This window comes from Strigops habroptila, chromosome Z, assembly GCF_004027225.2.
Source record: "Strigops habroptila isolate Jane chromosome Z, bStrHab1.2.pri, whole genome shotgun sequence".
Taxonomy (NCBI): domain Eukaryota; kingdom Metazoa; phylum Chordata; class Aves; order Psittaciformes; family Psittacidae; genus Strigops; species Strigops habroptila.
In genome coordinates this window covers 60,622,835-60,639,989 of record NC_044302.2, presented here as the reverse complement: position 1 = coordinate 60,639,989, position 17,155 = coordinate 60,622,835, and the positions used below count along the sequence as shown (strand labels likewise).

The window sequence follows — 17,155 nt, the reverse complement described above, 5'->3', positions numbered from 1 at the left end:
TTGAATAGTGAGAAGACAAAAAACCAGATGGTCTGATTGCTTATTGGAAACTGGGCCTTACAAAAAACAAAATCATCAAATGCATCTTTTTCCACCTTCCTTTGCTGGTACAAAGGAAAGCAGTCAGTGTTCTGGTTTGAATGGACCAAAAAGTGACAATTAATTTGGAAAATGTGATTTGGGGGTTTTGGCGTAGAATCACAGAATGTTTTTGGTTGGAAGGGACCTTAAGATCATCTAGTCCCAGCCACCCTGCCATGGGCAGGAACACCCCACCAAATATATTAAATTTCAATTATTATTAAAGAGAGACATTAAAAATAGTTAGCATACTCTCCTCAACTATAGCTTCTGAAACTATGCTGTCTTTGTGCATGTCAAGTAGAACAAGCTGTGGTACTTGGGGAAAAAAAAAACCCGGAAGACATGGACAAGTTTGGTCTTATCAGATTACAGGCTAATCAAACAGCTACTGTGCAAAGCCTTAAAAGAACATTAAGGGCAATATCAAATGAAAAAATCCTCATTCATCCCTTACCAATGGATTGTCAAGCCTTGATAATACACTTTTCATCTCTAAGTTAGTAATGAAATTTTCCTTACTAAATGAAAATGTAAATATAGCAAATCCTATCATCAGCAAAGTCAACATCTTATCATCAATCACTGACTTCACATTAGATACGCCTTTGACAGGCTTTGTTAAAAAGCCTTTAAGCTTTCTATATGCAAGAAACAGCTTGTACAATGCATCTTTCCTCTTTTGTAACTCAGTTCTCTCAAGAAAGTCAGGTTTCTCTCGCAGTGCATTCACTTCTTTTGACCTTACAAAACTTCCCAAATTTTTCAGTATATGTTCAGCATTATTTCCGTATGTTGCAGCCACTATAGCACCTAGCTGCAGTTTGCTAAAGGTTCTGAACTGGACCAGTAAAGGAAACCATTACACAGAAAAGTTTCTGTACACCATACAAGTAATAAAAAGTGGATTACTTGTGAAATTAGAGCTCCACGATTATTAGCCATGAATTAATGATTTGACCTTGGAATCAATCAATCTAAGAATTCCTAATAAAATTTTAATGAAACAAAGACTTCAATAGAAGACATAGAAGTCTGCAACATGCTCTGTTTTTGCTTTAGGCTCATGAGAAGTACATAGTAGAGGATGTACAAGTTCTGTTTATTCCCCACAGGATCCCCAACTCTGAAGCACTTCAAAAGCCAGGAAGCTCAACAGGGAATACTTCCAGGGTGTGCCACAGCAATGATCTACTTGGTTTGCTGTCTGCTCACACCAATTCACTCTAGAATTTTCTCCCCCTCATACCTTTCCTTTGAGGTATGTATCTCTTACAAACTGAAGTAGTGGAACTTAATGAAAATCAAGGATGAAACAGCACAGGATTGAGCTTTAATTCCTTTAAACAAACAGGGAAGACTGTATAGCAATAACAGCAATTAAAAAACATTTTCAATGCTATTCTTGGTTTCTTGCTTCCTGAATAATCTCAGTGAAGCCACATAACCTATCTTCCCTGATTCCCCTACTGACTTACAAAGTGCTATGAGATACTCCTATCAACATACTACTCATAATAATAATAAAAGACATTGCCCATCCTTTCACCTCATCTCTGCATCAAAGTTACTTGCTGCAGAATACAACAGCAATCCTGTACTTGAGCATGCCCCATGTTCGATTAAATGAAAGGGTGCTTCAATAGAATTAATTCATAGAATAAATACATATGTATATAATGATCTGGCCTCTAGAAACATTACATATTCACCTCCATGCAAATCAGGGAAAAGTACCAACCATAAACCTTTAAAAAACATAGGCTCGGTCTCCATCAAACACCCTTCGCCCTGTCCCGCAACTGTGAACATACTTCACTGCATCCTCAGATCTCAGTAACTATTTCAAGAAGTATCTTCATCTAGGAAATATTTTCCTTGCTATATCCCAGATCTCATGCAGGACATCCCTCAGCAGAAAACGTTACCTGGGTTTCCTTTTAACCTAAAAAAAGCCAGAATTCTTCATAAAGAGTCAACATGTTTAACCGCACCATGTAACGATCACAGAACTGCTTACCACATGGCTGAAGTTTTGCTGTTGTTTCTTTAAATATTTTTGCAGGTGGTTGAGACTCCAATTGCCATACAATTACAGTGTTTAAGGTCTTGAGTAGTTTTTACTTTTGCTTTAAGCTCAGGAGATTTTGGCAGACAGTGGAGATGTTTCTCTGCTAGCATTTTTAGACATGATGAAGGTCCTAAGGAGGACTATGTGGTAATGAAACACAAATCTGCTACAATATCAGTATTTCAGTTGTATTGGAGACAATAGCACAACAGTGACGATAATTCAAAGAAAAGTGCTAAATGAAGACACTGGTAAGCGAAATTGTGATGCAGGCTGTGTCTCAGGTTGACAAATTAGCGAGGCCACGCTTTGCACATTGCCCACGCAGCAGCAGTGCTCCCCTGAGAACTGCCTGGGCCACCTCATCAATAGGAGAACAGCTTTTAAAAGGGTCTGCGTATGAAAAGAGACCTTATCACGGCCAAGTAGCTGAATTGCTGAAATATCGCAGGAACATATAAAACGTAGAAAACTGAAGAACACTCAAATATCAATTTTAACTTGTACTGCAAAACTGTTTTTTCTCTCAGATAGGTGAAAAAAAACCGAATAATCTCTTTAAAACTCTTTTACCAAGTCTATTAAATGCTTATGGGTTTAATTTTGTACCGTGCACAATTTTATGACATGTGCCACTTACATAACTCCTTCTACCAGAACATTTCAAATTACTTGTGTGCCTTCAGAGATCAGGCTGAGACAGTATCTCTGAAGGTTGTGTTTAGGTATTTGTATTTCAACTTTACTTCTTAAATTGATGCAGTAACACAGACAACTTTAAGCCAACTCAACAGACAGAATATATTCACAGAGTAAATGCAGTTTTAATTAATTTACCTGTTATTAATTTAAAAACTATTCCCATGATACACAGACATCTAGTGAGCTATCTGGTTTTAATATCACTGTAGATTCATCTTTCTGGTCCTGCCATACCTGGCCAATAAAGCCTTCTCTCAAACAAAAAAGAGGTGGGGAGGGAGGAAGTCATTTCAGCTGATGAAGAAATCCCTATATTGCAGAAATTCACACAGACATCTGAATTCAGCAGTATGCTAAATATGCGGAACCTGAATCCAAACTCCACCATGATATAAGCAGCAACTAACTTGGTAGAGAAAGCAACCACATTTGTGGATCATGATTATGGCTAGTCTTCACAAAAGGAAGTGAGTGCGGGGCGGGGAAAGCCTGTGCACACACATACACGCACTAAATATTTCCTAAAGCTAAAAAATTGTCAGTTACAACAAAAAGAGATACCTTTTTCTATTCAAGTAGATTATCCTTTCTACTAAGTACTTCTTGGAATTCCCATTAAAAGAGAAATCACATGTATTTATGTATCTTTTCAGGTTTTCATTGTATTAGAATTTTTGGAGAAGAGCAGGGAGAAAGACACCTCTCTTGTCTGTGAAGTTCCTTTCTCTAGATTACTGCCACAACTGTATCTTCCATTAAAATCATGCTCAACTGCTCCTTCACCATAAATCTTCAAGAAATACTCTCTTCTGGGAAAGGAGTAGGTGACCAGGAGAATCTGTTACTTCAAACTTCTAATAAATATATATAAACGTATATTTAGTCAAATTACAACTGGTAAGAGTTGTGGACCAAAAGAATACACTAGAAAATTATAGCAGAATAGAAACAAATTATTCACCTATTACAGCAAACACTATAGCATTTTAATACAAGATTGCTAAATGAGAGAGAATTAGATAATTTTGAAGTTTCAGTGACATAGAACCATAGAATGATACAATAGTTAGGGTTGGAAAGGACCTTAAGATCATCCAGTTCCAACCCCCCTGCCATGGGCCAGCGTACACGTGCCAACATACAGCCTCATGGATAAGTCTAAATGCCTACACTGGGAAAATGTAAACGAGCCAGGCTGGGCTGTCAAAGCTGAAATGAAGAGGACATTCAGCGCAGCCCAGGGCTGTAACGTAGGTGGCACCCTGAGCAGCTGCCACCACTATCTGCCTCTGAACTCCCACTACTCATCATCCTCCTCCTCAGGTCTCCAAAGTCTTGGTATACTTTGTATAGCTGAGAACTACAAAGACTTTGGGTCCTTAGGCCTGGAAGTCAGCTATCCCAGCTCCAGCCTAAGTCCTGTTCTTTTGCAAACTCCCCTCTCTCTTTCATGTAAACTTCAACGGACCCTCAGTCCCCAGCAAAGAGGCTTCTGTCTACAGCAACATGACTTGCAAGTTTTGGAGCACATTGTATGCCCTTCTGATAGGATTCCTTTCGTGCATGTGAGGCCGTTAGATACCAATGCGAGTAGGGTAATACAAGAAGCTAAATTTAAAGCATAGAGGAATGTGCTTCCAGCATTAAATGCATAAAAGCAGATAATACGTAGTTTTAATTGCAAGAAACTCTTAAATAAAATACAAGATCCACCTTATCCTGGACTTGTTACATGGGAATTCAGTTTTAGCACTTTTCAATGTATTCAACAGCATGCAAGAAGTTACTTTAATCTTTGATCAAATGATATTAACACTCACATAGAGAAGCATTTTCTAGCAAGGTTTGCCAAGTCTGCTAGGACAGCTTCCCAGAATATACTCTCATAGAAACATTTGTAGTTATGCTTGCCAGTGGCTCCACTGACAGCTCCATGTCTGCACGAGAGCTGGAGAGCCAGAGGAGCAGAGATTGGGAAATCCCATACTCCTGCTGGCACCAGAGCCTGAGCAGCCATGGTAACTGATTGTACAGTGATGGGAATACAGTACGAGTTAGAGCAGCAGAGGAAAGTTAGAAGTGCTTAAATCCCCCACTGAGAAGTTATAGTACAGATGATGCAGCAAAGGATAAAAATGTCATATGCCTTTCAAATCAAATTTAGACAACACTTTTCATTCAGCTTGGATCAAAGACAAGCATTTATTTGCTATTCTAGTTTTCTAGAGAATATTACCCTTCAGCTTAAAAGTTTAAATTGCTTTTGAGATAGTTAATAGCAGAACATGGCAGTGACTTCACACCCTCAGAGGGAACTTTTTCTTCTCCCAAAAGATGTTATCCCACATACGACTTTTGCAAAAACCAGAATATTTTATAAACAAAATGGAGAAAACAGCCAATTCAGTAGCACTCGACTGTCTTGAGCCTGTACCCACACTGGCCATACCAAGCAGGCCTCAGGTCAACCTGGGAAACAGACATTTGAACAGGTCGTGTAACTCTGTAATTTAGAGGGAAAAGTTAATGTTTGCATGGGGCTTTCAGATAACTTAATCACTGTTTACATAACACTTTCATATAAATTACATGGCATAATATTTCATATTAGAAAGAAGTAAAAATTGATTATTGGTTTTCAGGTGGTATTAAAAAAAAATAAATAAATCTTTATTTTCAACCACTGAAACCTTTCAAAAAAGAAAAAAGGAAAAAATCCCTCATGATTCCTACAAAATTCCCTTGATAGGGATTTATGTGGATCTTCTCTTTGGAAATCTCTGTATTTTCAGGTGTCTGGCCTCAAGGAGTTCTGGCTGGCAGACAGCTTTCAAAAGCCAGGGAATTTTATCAGAGTAACAAATGTTCTGTTAAAGGACATAAGATTTGATATAAATTCCTAATAAGGACCATTTGTCTTGGAAAAGGGAGAAAGGAATGTGACAGCAGTGAAAACATCTGATGCTTTATTTGGTTGTCTGAAGCAAATTCCACAGTTGGTTACAACATAGATGTCAATTTGGAACCAGTGCTGACACAGGTGCATAGATACGTATGAAGTCCATTCTTTTGTAAGAGAACCCAAAAAAATCCAATAGCAACAGCTAGAAGCAACACTGGGCTGGCTATTAATGCCGGTTGCCTGAATAAACAAGCAGTAGTAATTCTGCCATGGAAAAAGTACAACTGTGTTGGGAACATCTGAAAAGCGCAAACTCCTAAAAAAACCCCAATAAAATCTTAAATCCCAAAGAGATTATTAAGATCATCTGAGTGATCTTTCGCATAAAGGCCCAGTATTCCTAATAATCCCTGCTGTCATGCTTGAAGAATTAACCTTTCACTCAGCTTTACTTTCCTCTACCTAGAAGGTGGCATGACTCTGAGTAACTTCATTTGATGGGTTAGTTTTGGTTTGGTTTTCCACAAATCTATACAGAATTCTTTACTATATTTTTTTAAGATGATAGCTTTTGGTGACAAGAAATCAAAATTAACCATGGCTTTACACACTGAGCACAGTGCAGTGTATTAAGTGTCTTTAATATTGCCAAATAGGTGAGAACTGAACATGTGGTTGCATGTACTTTTGCATGGAATTCAAGTAAAAGAAAGTAAGATATTTTTTAACTTCAATCACTTCCCTGATGTGATGTACAATGCAACCTTACAAACACTTGCACATATCTGACTAAAAGGGTTAAGGGACATGCAAATGAACAACTTTGATTTAGTTGGGGGTGGGACCTTAGCATTCAGTTCACTGGAAGAAACAGGTACACCAGAATACACTCACAGAATATCTAGATTTGTATGGTCCAAATCTTTCTCAATCTCTTAAGAGTGGCAGGGAAACAGAGACACAAGTAGCTATTACTCCAGTAGCTATGCTCTGTTGCAACCATACCCAGAAACATGACACTCAAATCAATTTTGAATTCTTTCAAGAACAAGTCTCCAAGTCTCATAAGCTCCTAATACATCCTCACATATTCTAAGATTTCAAGTCATAGAGCATTATTTCTTTACCTCTCAGCAATATACCATGTTTCAAAAGAGGACTTACTTCAAATGACAAGGAAATGAGAATACGTATTGTGATTAAATCAAGGCATGTGTTTGCCCCATTGCTGGTAAGGTTAAATGAAGCAATTCCTGTACCTCTCCCTTTCTCAATAAGGGAAGAATAATTAATTAAAATTCACAAGACAATCACACTCAATAAAGCTGACATGCATTTCTGTCTGTCACATTTATGTTTTTGCAATTAGGTGCAGTGAGAAGTCACATAGAAGGTCACATTTTGCTAAAAGCCACTGATGTTTTCACAGCCACAAAGGATAAGAAATAGGGGCACCATGTCATACATCTGTTTTAATTAATAAGAACAAGGCTTCTAAATGACACGCAATGAGTCATTAAGTTACTGGCAGCTGTCACAGTACCCTGTTGCTGCTTCCCAGGCACTCCCCTCATGGTCTTCATGTGCCTTTCAAAACGCAAATTCTTATGTCATCCTGTAGAAGAAAAGATGTGCCCAGTGAACAGGTCTTGAGAAGGCTGAAACAGGATTCAGTGAAGAACTGGCTTCTTCCAAGCCACAGGTCTTTGGTTATTTGGAACCCTGCTGCATGATCTTTTTTTATTTACACATTTGAAGAAAACAAAGAATCAGACTCACCTGCAGTGCTAAAACTCAGAAGTAACTCTTCTGAATGTAGCAGAATGGCAGATGGGTTAAAATGGCTCTTAGTCTCTTATGCTCTCCTCACATGTTAGTTTTTAGCTCACATGTTAGCTGTCAGCTTTTGCAGCATTTTTAAAAGTACTCAGCAAAACATCAATTCTTATCAGAAAAGTCAACTTGCTGAATGCAGTGAAACAGCTGTGCTAACCAATACCAGACAGAAGACTATAAGCTCAATGCTTTTTTTAGCCATCTTTTTCCACCTAGATACAGAAACCTGATCATCAAGCTCCGACCTCTCCATGTATAGTTCGTTATATGACAGTTATGTTTTATTAATTTGTACTCCTAGAATAGAGATCCATGAATTAAATATCCGAAAAAGGTAAAACTTCTATGTGACTAGTGAATGTCTGATGTAAAAAATGTAATAGGATGATCAATTATGGGAAGACAGAACTACAGTGGAAAATCTCCAGACAGCTGTCCAGACAGTTCTGAAATTGTCTTTGTAACCAGACTAATAGGTAAGGCACACCAGATACTACAGTAAGTGAAAGAAAATTGCTACTTCTTCAAATGACACCACAAGCCAGAACCTGGGCAGAATCAAAGACTATAAAGCCCTGAAAGTGCAAGTGAGAAATACTGATGCCCAAGTTATCTTTTCTTCCATTTTAACAGTTAGAGGAAAGAATTCAGCCAGAAATAGATGTATAATGCAAATCGACTTCTGGCTTCATGGCTGGTGCTATCTGGAAGATTCTGGCTTTAATGACGATGGGACATCCTTTGATGACTACAGCCTGTTAAGGAGGGATGGGATCCACCTGTCTAGAAGTGGCCAGCTTGGTGAGGTGGTGTCCGTAGTGGCATCATTCACGCCATTGCATCCAACTCAGGAATAAGCCAGGCCAACCAGAGCAGCGATGAATGTTCTTTAGCTCCCAAGATGAGAACCAGAAAGCCAACCACCTCAAGAGTGTGTATGGCTACCGTGGATCTTCTTGCACTCCTCCTGGGAAGCGTGCATACTCAATTACCTTTCTGAAGCGCCTGTACACCAACGCACGCAGCATGGGGAATAAACAGGAAGAATTAGTGATCTCTGTGCAGTGCAGGGACACAATCTCATTGCAATTAGAGATACATGGTGAGATAGCTTGCATGACTGAAATGCTGCCATGGATAGCTGCATACTTTTGAAAGGCTAGCACGGTGAGATGGTAGAATTGCTCTTTATATGTGAGAGCAACTGGAACGTATCAAGCTCTGCCTAGTGGTGGATGAAGAAAGAGTCAAGAAGTTATGGGTAAGAATTAAAGAGCAAGCTGACATGAGTAACACTCTTGTGGGTGTTTACTACAAGCCACCTTATCAGGAAGAGGATAGAGGTAGATGTCATTGCTAAGCCACCTTCTATTATCTTTGAAAGGTTGAAGAACAACCTTATGGAGAACAGGAGAGGTTCCTGAGGACCGGCAAAAAGTCACTGTCACTCCGGTCTTCAAAAAGGCCAAGAAGGAGGACCCAGGAAATTACAGGCCAGTCAGCTTCACCTCCATCCCTGGAAAGATGATGGAACAGCTCATCCTGAATGTCATCTCCAAGCACATGGAGGAAAAGAAGGTTATCAGGAGCAGTCAACATGGATTCACCAAGCAGAAATCATGCTTGACTAACCTTCTATGATGAAATGACTGACTGAGAAGATGAGGGGACTACAATGGATGTTGTCTATCTTGATTTCAGCAAGGCTTTTGACACAGTCTCCTACCAAGCATTTATACATGTTGCAAAATGAAAACAAATTACAGGGGTTTTAAGCAAGTGCAAAGGGCCTTGTAATCTTTGAATAAAAACCGTCCTCCTACTTTATGTAATTAATCGTTTGCTTTAATTTGATTTTCTGCACATCTTATTTCTCTCCAGGGTTTCCGAGGACTATTCCCAACTAAGCAAACCGCCTGAGGCACCAAACAAACTGCCCTTAAAGCACGTTGCATGTAATTTGCTTACAGTCCTGAAGAGGGTAGAGTTGCACAACGCACGGCTGCTTCTCTCCAGAAAACACTGTATTTCTGGGACACGTTCAACTTTGAAACCAAAAGACTGATTGATCTATCTGTGTCCATCCCTTTTGTCACACTATTAAAAGTTTAGGACAGAAAAAGAGCATGCAGAGTTCTGAATCCCACCTCCTTAGTCTTCCAAATAAGTTATTTAAATACATTTCTGTGCAATTTGCCACCATGTTAACAAACTACAGATAAAATAACTTAGTTGCAGTTTCTGTCAGGTCAAAATCTATCAATAATTTTATAATTGCACTACATACAGAAATTTCACAGCAAAAGACACCTGATGTCTAAGTAAAAGATATTATTCCACTAATCAACCAGAGCAGCATTCATGATGTGAGCCACTCCCACTAGCCACACCTACAGTTGAACCAAATGCAGTCAAAATTATCAGCACACATTTAGGAATCCGCTATGATTAATGAAGGCTAACAGGAAAAGAAAAACCACTATGATGAAATGGCATATTGAACTGTATACTGGTAGAGCATCTATTGTAATCCAAGGAGCAACCCCTCCTGACTTAACATTCTCTATTTGGAAATATAAAAGTGTTTCTTAGCTGTGTCATTACCAAAGAGCTTTCTAAATTACCTGAATTCATTTTTATGCATTTCAGCTATTTTCTTCTCGAGCTTTTGTGACTGCTTGGGGAAAATCTTAAAGTCGCTGATGTAATTCTCTGGGTGTTCCTCAGGATCATAATCACCAAGCTCAGCTAAACAGATCCAAAACACAAAGCAAAATACATAAATTCAATTTCAACGTTAGCTAATATGGAAAAAAGTCAGTAAATACAGTGTAATTCAAGATATTTCCATTATTGGTAAGAATCCAGCATCTCTCAAGAAATGTTGCTTTGAAGAACCAATAGTTAACTGAAACGAAAAAATCCTTATAACTGTGTCCTGGGTTCCTGCCACTCCAATCGATGAGTTTCAAGTGAAGTTCATGTTTATTAGGTGCAGCAGTAATTAGCAATCCTAAACTACTTTCTGTGTCAGAAACATGCTCTGTAGAAGAGAGGCATAGGTAATCTTCCTGCTTTGAGTACCTGTCATTCTGGTATGAGGAAGAGCTGAAACAATGCACTCCAGATTCTCTTCTTTTTTACCCCAATTTACCCTAGCTGATATGAACTGGTTTAACTCTGTTCTAGCAGAGAAGCACACGATGTAACATTAAGCTGGTTCACAGTATTTTATTCCTCTTTTAAAACATGTGTTACTTAGGTACCCAAACACGGCATTTGTATTTTAGCTTTCTAAATAAGCCTCTTTTACTAAAGTCCCGACTCAGTCTTGGTTTGGATACTCTGCCTTATAATGTACTAAAAGAGCTTAATTCATGTTAAGGTAAAAGGAAGGGGACTTCCACACATACAGTGTCCCTAAGCAGACATCTAGTTAATTTCTCTGTGTGCAATTCAAGACGTATTCCTGTATTTCTAAGGAAATAATGGGGAGAGAGAAGGGGAGAATTAAAAAAATAAAGGACCTTTCTCCTTGAATTAGGTCTACTCTTTTTCCCAGAGATTGCATCGTTACAGAGGTCTTCCTTACCATAAGAAAGGGCACTGAATGACACTTTTTCCTGCTTAGTTCAAATGGAATAGGAATTTACATTCAGGATTCAGAACAGAATTTTGCTTTGCTTGTAACTGCAATCTAACATTAATGCCATAATTTTTCACTTAAATTCCAAGACAACTCATTAGGGTTTTTTAAGTTACAGCTTGGTTTTAATTAGCCAAACAGCTGAATTACTTGAAACACTTTACAGTGTATGTCAGTGTAGGGAAACAGTGCAACAACCACCAAAAAAAGGCTATTGCTAGCTATATTCCCACAACTGTTTTGAGTTTCTTTTTATACTGAACACTCCTATCAGTTAAGTATTTAAAAAAGACTGCTGCTTGTACTTACCTTGGACAATACAGGCACCCAGGTAGGCAGCATCAGAAAAAGAACACAGCAAACGGCCATGGAAAATGTCCCTTTTTATTTGTAGGTATAAGAGGTACCTGAAATAAAATTCAAAAAAAAAAAAAGGAAATTATGTGACATCTTTTTGTAACACATTTAACTCACCAGTGTGAAACCAGCTCTGCGTCTCTCTGAAACTCTTTTGGATCTCTCCATTGCTACCTTAAATGGCAGGAAAAAGAGGAAAAGTGCAATCACAGGGAAAACTAGATGTAAGACAAGAGATTTTTCTCAATAACAATGAAGTAATGACTGCAGAAGTAACAAAACCCCACTAAGAGCATGGAGAGTACTTTATCTAAAATGTACACCTGTTACGTCGCTCATTAGTAATCTGAAATAAATTATAGTGTGTTTGCTTGAGCACACTCCCCCTCGTTAAATGCAGGTTTACACAGGAAATGTCTCGCTCTATCGTTGTACAGAAAATAGCACATTGGCCACAGTGCAGAGGATTTCTTTCCTTTTCTGTTTTTTAATCTGCAAAGAATCCTAAATGAAGTTTTGAGGTAAAAGCAACTACCTGAGGCTCAGGAAACATCGGGCAGAGGTGACCTGCCTGGGAGAAACCTGTCCCATTCCTCTCAGAGCTGTTCTACCTCCAGAAGGACTGGAGAGAAGAAAACAAAAGCCTCCTTCTACCTGCCCTCCGACTCTTACCACAGAGCAGCATTGTTTCTAATAGGAAGAGTAGAAGGGCAGCCACAAGGGCATCACCGTCTCTCCCTTTCTCCCCTAGAGAGCAGCCTCCCAGAGATGGACCAGCTCACAGCCCAGTGACTCACTTGGAGCTCCTTTCCCAGCCACCTAGCTGGTTACCATTCAGCAGCTTCACCCCTCTGGGAAAATAAAACCACTTAAGCATTGCTTAAGCCAGATAAAGTCAACTATTCAGAGGGTGCTATTACACTCAGTGGCTTCTGCAGACCTTCAGAACATTCCTTGATGATGCCAGTCCTCTCCAACCTTGAGGTACAGTATAGCCAATAAAAATGTGCTAAAAACACTGATATCAGACATATTTTGCCCAACTAACTTGGATCTGTGTGTACCGTAAGCTTCTGCACCAAGTAACTTATCTGAAGCTTACAGTGCATTCTAGATGTAAGACTGGAAGTAGTATCTATGTGAAGAGCAAGAGGAATTTTCCTCCTTTCCTTGGATTGTTACTAAATGCTACATAAATATGATACAGTTATCACAGAGAAAAGCAATCTGTTCTCATTGTGAACACATCCCTTTGCTTCATTCCAGTATTACAAGTTTCTACAGGAACCTTGCACTTCAAGGCTTTTTTTTTTTTTTTTTTATTTTGCAACCCCCTTTTTTCCTGTAATTAGTGTCCACTAACAGCTCACTAATTTACTGCCATTATTGGGTACTTCTACAGTACAAGCAGTTCCCAGAGGCTAACTGCATCAGGATGAACTAAAGGCCTCAGTGAGATGCAGTAAAAATTCTTAGTCTGCAATGACAGCCTACTGGAAAAGGCTCAGTATATTGATACAGATACCATACATAACCCGGGCAAATGAGCAGTCCACATCTTAAAACTTTTGGTAAGTCTTTTCCGAAGACTTCACAGCATGGCTTGTTACCTGCGCTGTAAGGTCAAAAGATTTCCACAACACTTCACACTTGTGATTCCTGAGTTTTAAAATTACTGTAATGAGATACAAAAGTAAATAGGCTTCTGGAAAAGCATATTAACCTACTGCTCCTGACTGACATTTGCAGACATGAGGCTGAGATGAGAACTAAGGACTTCAAGTCCCAGGCCCATGCCAGGTCCGACTTTCCAGCTGTACAGATGGAAGCAAATGCTGTGAACTCTACTTTTCCATTAATATTTTGGTATTTACAAGAGGATAAAAGAGTTTTGCAGAAAATTATTTCCCATGTAGCAGAATTAGGAACCAGTACTTCCAACCCTGCATCTATTACAAGACCATCTATTATCTTCAAAGCCCAGGGAGAATGGAAAATGTTCCAGAATTGACTCCAAGCATCTATTCAAGAGTCAGGCAGCATCTGTCTGTCTCCCTGTCAGATGCTATGCAATAAATCACAAGCTAAGATTCCTGAAGTAAGACAGCAGGGGGTCCCTTTCCCCCTCCAATATACAGTTATTTTATGAGAATAAACCTGAAAACACACAGACATGAATTCATTAGAATTCAATCCCCCCCTTTTATTTTTTTAAATAACAAATACAGCCATAAATACACCAGTTTGTGATTGATCACTAAGATAGTACACTGGCACTTAGGATCAAAGGCAACAGCAGCATCATCAGAAACCCTTCAGAATGAGGGCAAGAACTCATTTCTATGCATTCCACTAAAATTCTGCATGGATGAACATGGTGTCTGGATGGAAGTGTGCATACTTGTGCCGTTTCTAAGCAAATAGCATGTTGCTGACCAGGATCAAAGATCCTCAATGTCGTTATTCAATTTCTGCATCCATAATAGTCTCAAGTCATCTGAGCTAATCTTGAACAAGAAATGCATAGTTTTATTTTCCCTGTAAGAAATCAGTTCCTTGTGCAAGCCTGTTTGCAATTTGAAACTACCAAGATTTGTTAAAAAATACTCCCCAAAGTTAGTTTCATTACAATAGAAAATAATGCATACTGTTTCAATCTAAATTGTCAATATATGCATTTTTGTTAATTACATGAAGCTAATAACAATGTATTATTATCTATTTATTTCCTCCAGCTAAATCAGTGGCTCTGGAAGTTGTTCAGAACTTTAAAAAATATATATATATAAAAGAAGAATTAAAAAAACGCAGAAAATTTCCATTATAATTTTTCATTAACTTCAGCATTATACATTTTTCATTGTCTTGTCTCCCTAAGGTGACAGAAAATACTTCCTTTCTGTAACAATTGGGAAAACAGAAATAAATATTCATTTTTTGCTGAGAGGTATATTACCAGAAAATAGATAAGAGTAATCAGGGGATAGATAACTAAAACAGCACATTAGATATAATTTTAGGGAAAAGAACATTTGTGCCTCAGAGCTGATTTCTTACCAGTGATCATCCTGGGATGACAGAGCTGAGCACAAGCTTCTGTCACAAATGTGGGCCACAGATGTTATTCATCTGTCTTTGCTTTAAAATAAAACATATATATGTAATATATAAAATATATAATCCCTAGCATTTGCTAGTCTCAGGAAGAAGCTCTGGCTTTCCTCTCTTACATGAAAGAGGTTTAGTTGTTGTCTCTTCAATGGTTCATGTACCTTTCTATTACACTAATAACTTCTAAAATAAAAACACTGATGTTTATTTTTTCTGTCACTAAGATTCTATGCTACTGAGTTGTTGCATCTATTTCATCATTGAAATCCTTAATTAAATAGTTCAAAATTGCATTTCCAAAGAATAATTTTACTTCTGAGAAAAAAAAGGAAAAAAAAAAAAAAATAAATCTCCAAAACAGAAGGCAGCAGTCAAGAGGGCAAAAGAGACACAGAGCACAGTTTACAGTGGAGACTGGAGAAACTGTTAGCTGGGACACAAGACAAGCACTTGCACTCCTAAGGAGGGCAGGAAATTACCCATGCAGAGCAGAATCAGAGTCTGAATATGTTTTCCAGAGACCACCCACACGGCAAGCTGCATGGGATGCTGTTCACCTACAAAGCAAGAAGAGCAGTCTGGAACAAGACTAAGACACTAATGAGTTCTTTCAAATGAAGGCGGTCTATGCACTTTGGACTAAAATCTAATTTTGCAAGCTTTGCCAGGAGTTGGCTCAACCTCAGATACTTCCTATAATCCTGATAAAGTAATTTATGTCCCAGGTCAGCAAAGACCTGTGAATGTGTACTTGGCTATTGAAATCAATAAGGTTTTTGCCTATACTTAAAATTGCCTACACTTACAGAAATAACTTGCAAAATCAGATCTCATTTTGCTGCTTCTTGTATCCTTCCACCACAGCTGTTTTTTCCAAGCCCTGGCACAACTTTGCAGCCTGATTTACAGCCCTAAGTACCAGCAACCTAGTAAATGTATGCTTCAGTGCTTAGACTCTATCATTGGAATAACCTCATTTCCATCTATTATCTGTTTGCAATACGGATGACTCAACTCCAGGTTAGCCAAGCCTTTCCTGCAACTGTAGATGAAGGGTCAGCAATATCTGTCCTTGGTTTTAAGCAGTCTTCATGACCCCCAGAGATCATGTTCCTAACTGCTTATTGGTCAATTTATTCATTGACTTTTATCTATTCTATTTTTACTTATCTATTTTAAGATGTTCACTGAGGCAGGAAAGCTTTCCCGCTGTCAAATTTTGTGCTTTTTTTCTCCTGTTCAAGTCACTTCATTCATTTTATTCCAGCAACAAGCATTTTTGCCAAGGTTGTTGCAGCCTTTCTAGTTGAAGGACACAGTCACCTCAAGAGATATAGCAATGTTTCAAAATTGTTATCTCAGCATGGTATCTTTGGCTGCGCTGCTCATTCCCATGCTAGTGTGCATACTCAGGTGCAGAGTAGCAGAGGGCAAATGAACGCGTTTACAATATCCCTCGATTGGGTGCCCTTCTCTAGCAGCAGAATTTATGAGTTCTTTATGTATATTATTCTGGACACTAACTACGTATTCCCTCTTCTACAGGAGATATCATCAAGTACACTGCAGGAGCACTGGTTTCCTGGCAAAGTCTATGAATCTAACCTAAACACTAAATACTACGTAATAGTATGTAATACCACAACTAAGAGAATGATCTTTTCTATGTTTTACAGTACCACCTAGATAAAAAGGCTAATAGAAAAAATAATTATATTCTTTAAAATTATATTGTCTACTTAATAATATTTGAGCAGTACTTTGACGTTTTATAAATTAAAGCCATCACTAATAGTTACTGATAAAACGCAGAGCTGACAGGTAGATCTTGTAGTCTTCAATGACAGGTCTCTGATGTTATCAGCTCAGGGTGAAGCAGTAGCCAAAAAAGCCATAAACCACTGGGGAGCATCAGGAAAGATATTGTGAACAAGACAGAGGGGAATTCTGACACTATTTAAAGCTTTAGTGTAATCACATCTTGAATGTTTTACCTAGCTCCAGCCTCTGCATCCTAAGTTGGATATAGTTGAGCTTAATACAAAGAACAGCGAAAATAAGTGAGAGAATAGAGCCTCCATTAGAATGAGAGATGGTGACTGAGAGGGAATACGAGTGAATCTCATGAAATCTTGAGGGTAGTGGGAAACGCAAACATAGAACTGCTGTACACTGAATCCTGAAATACTAGAGCTACAGGGAAGCCATGGGAATCAGGAAATAGCTTAAGGCAGATGAATGAAGTACTTTACACAGCAGGTAGTGAACTAACTGCCTCAGGCAGCTGTGAAGACAAACATTATTACTAAGTCCAAAAAAAGAATTAGACAAATTCAAGAGCAACAGATCCAGAAAATAACACTAAAATGAATAGGCAGGAAGGTAACTGTTAAAATCCTAATATAATAATTCCAGAAACCTTTTACTGAATTTGGATGCGGAGATCAAC

General features: G+C 38.4%; 1 protein-coding gene across 3 annotated transcripts in view; it reads right to left on the bottom strand.

Annotated features, from left to right (window-relative positions):
* FRMD3 (FERM domain containing 3) overlaps window positions 1–17,155 on the bottom strand; it is a 142,448-nt gene that overhangs the window by 33,604 nt on the left and 91,689 nt on the right. For all 3 annotated transcript variants that reach the window (XM_030471029.2, XM_030471030.1, XM_030471031.1), the window contains 2 exons: window positions 11,548–11,645; window positions 10,217–10,340 (listed from right to left, as the gene is read on the bottom strand). In XM_030471029.2, coding sequence (XP_030326889.1) covers window positions 10,217–10,340; window positions 11,548–11,645 — 222 coding nt within the window. The remainder of the gene's footprint in view (window positions 1–10,216; window positions 10,341–11,547; window positions 11,646–17,155) is intronic.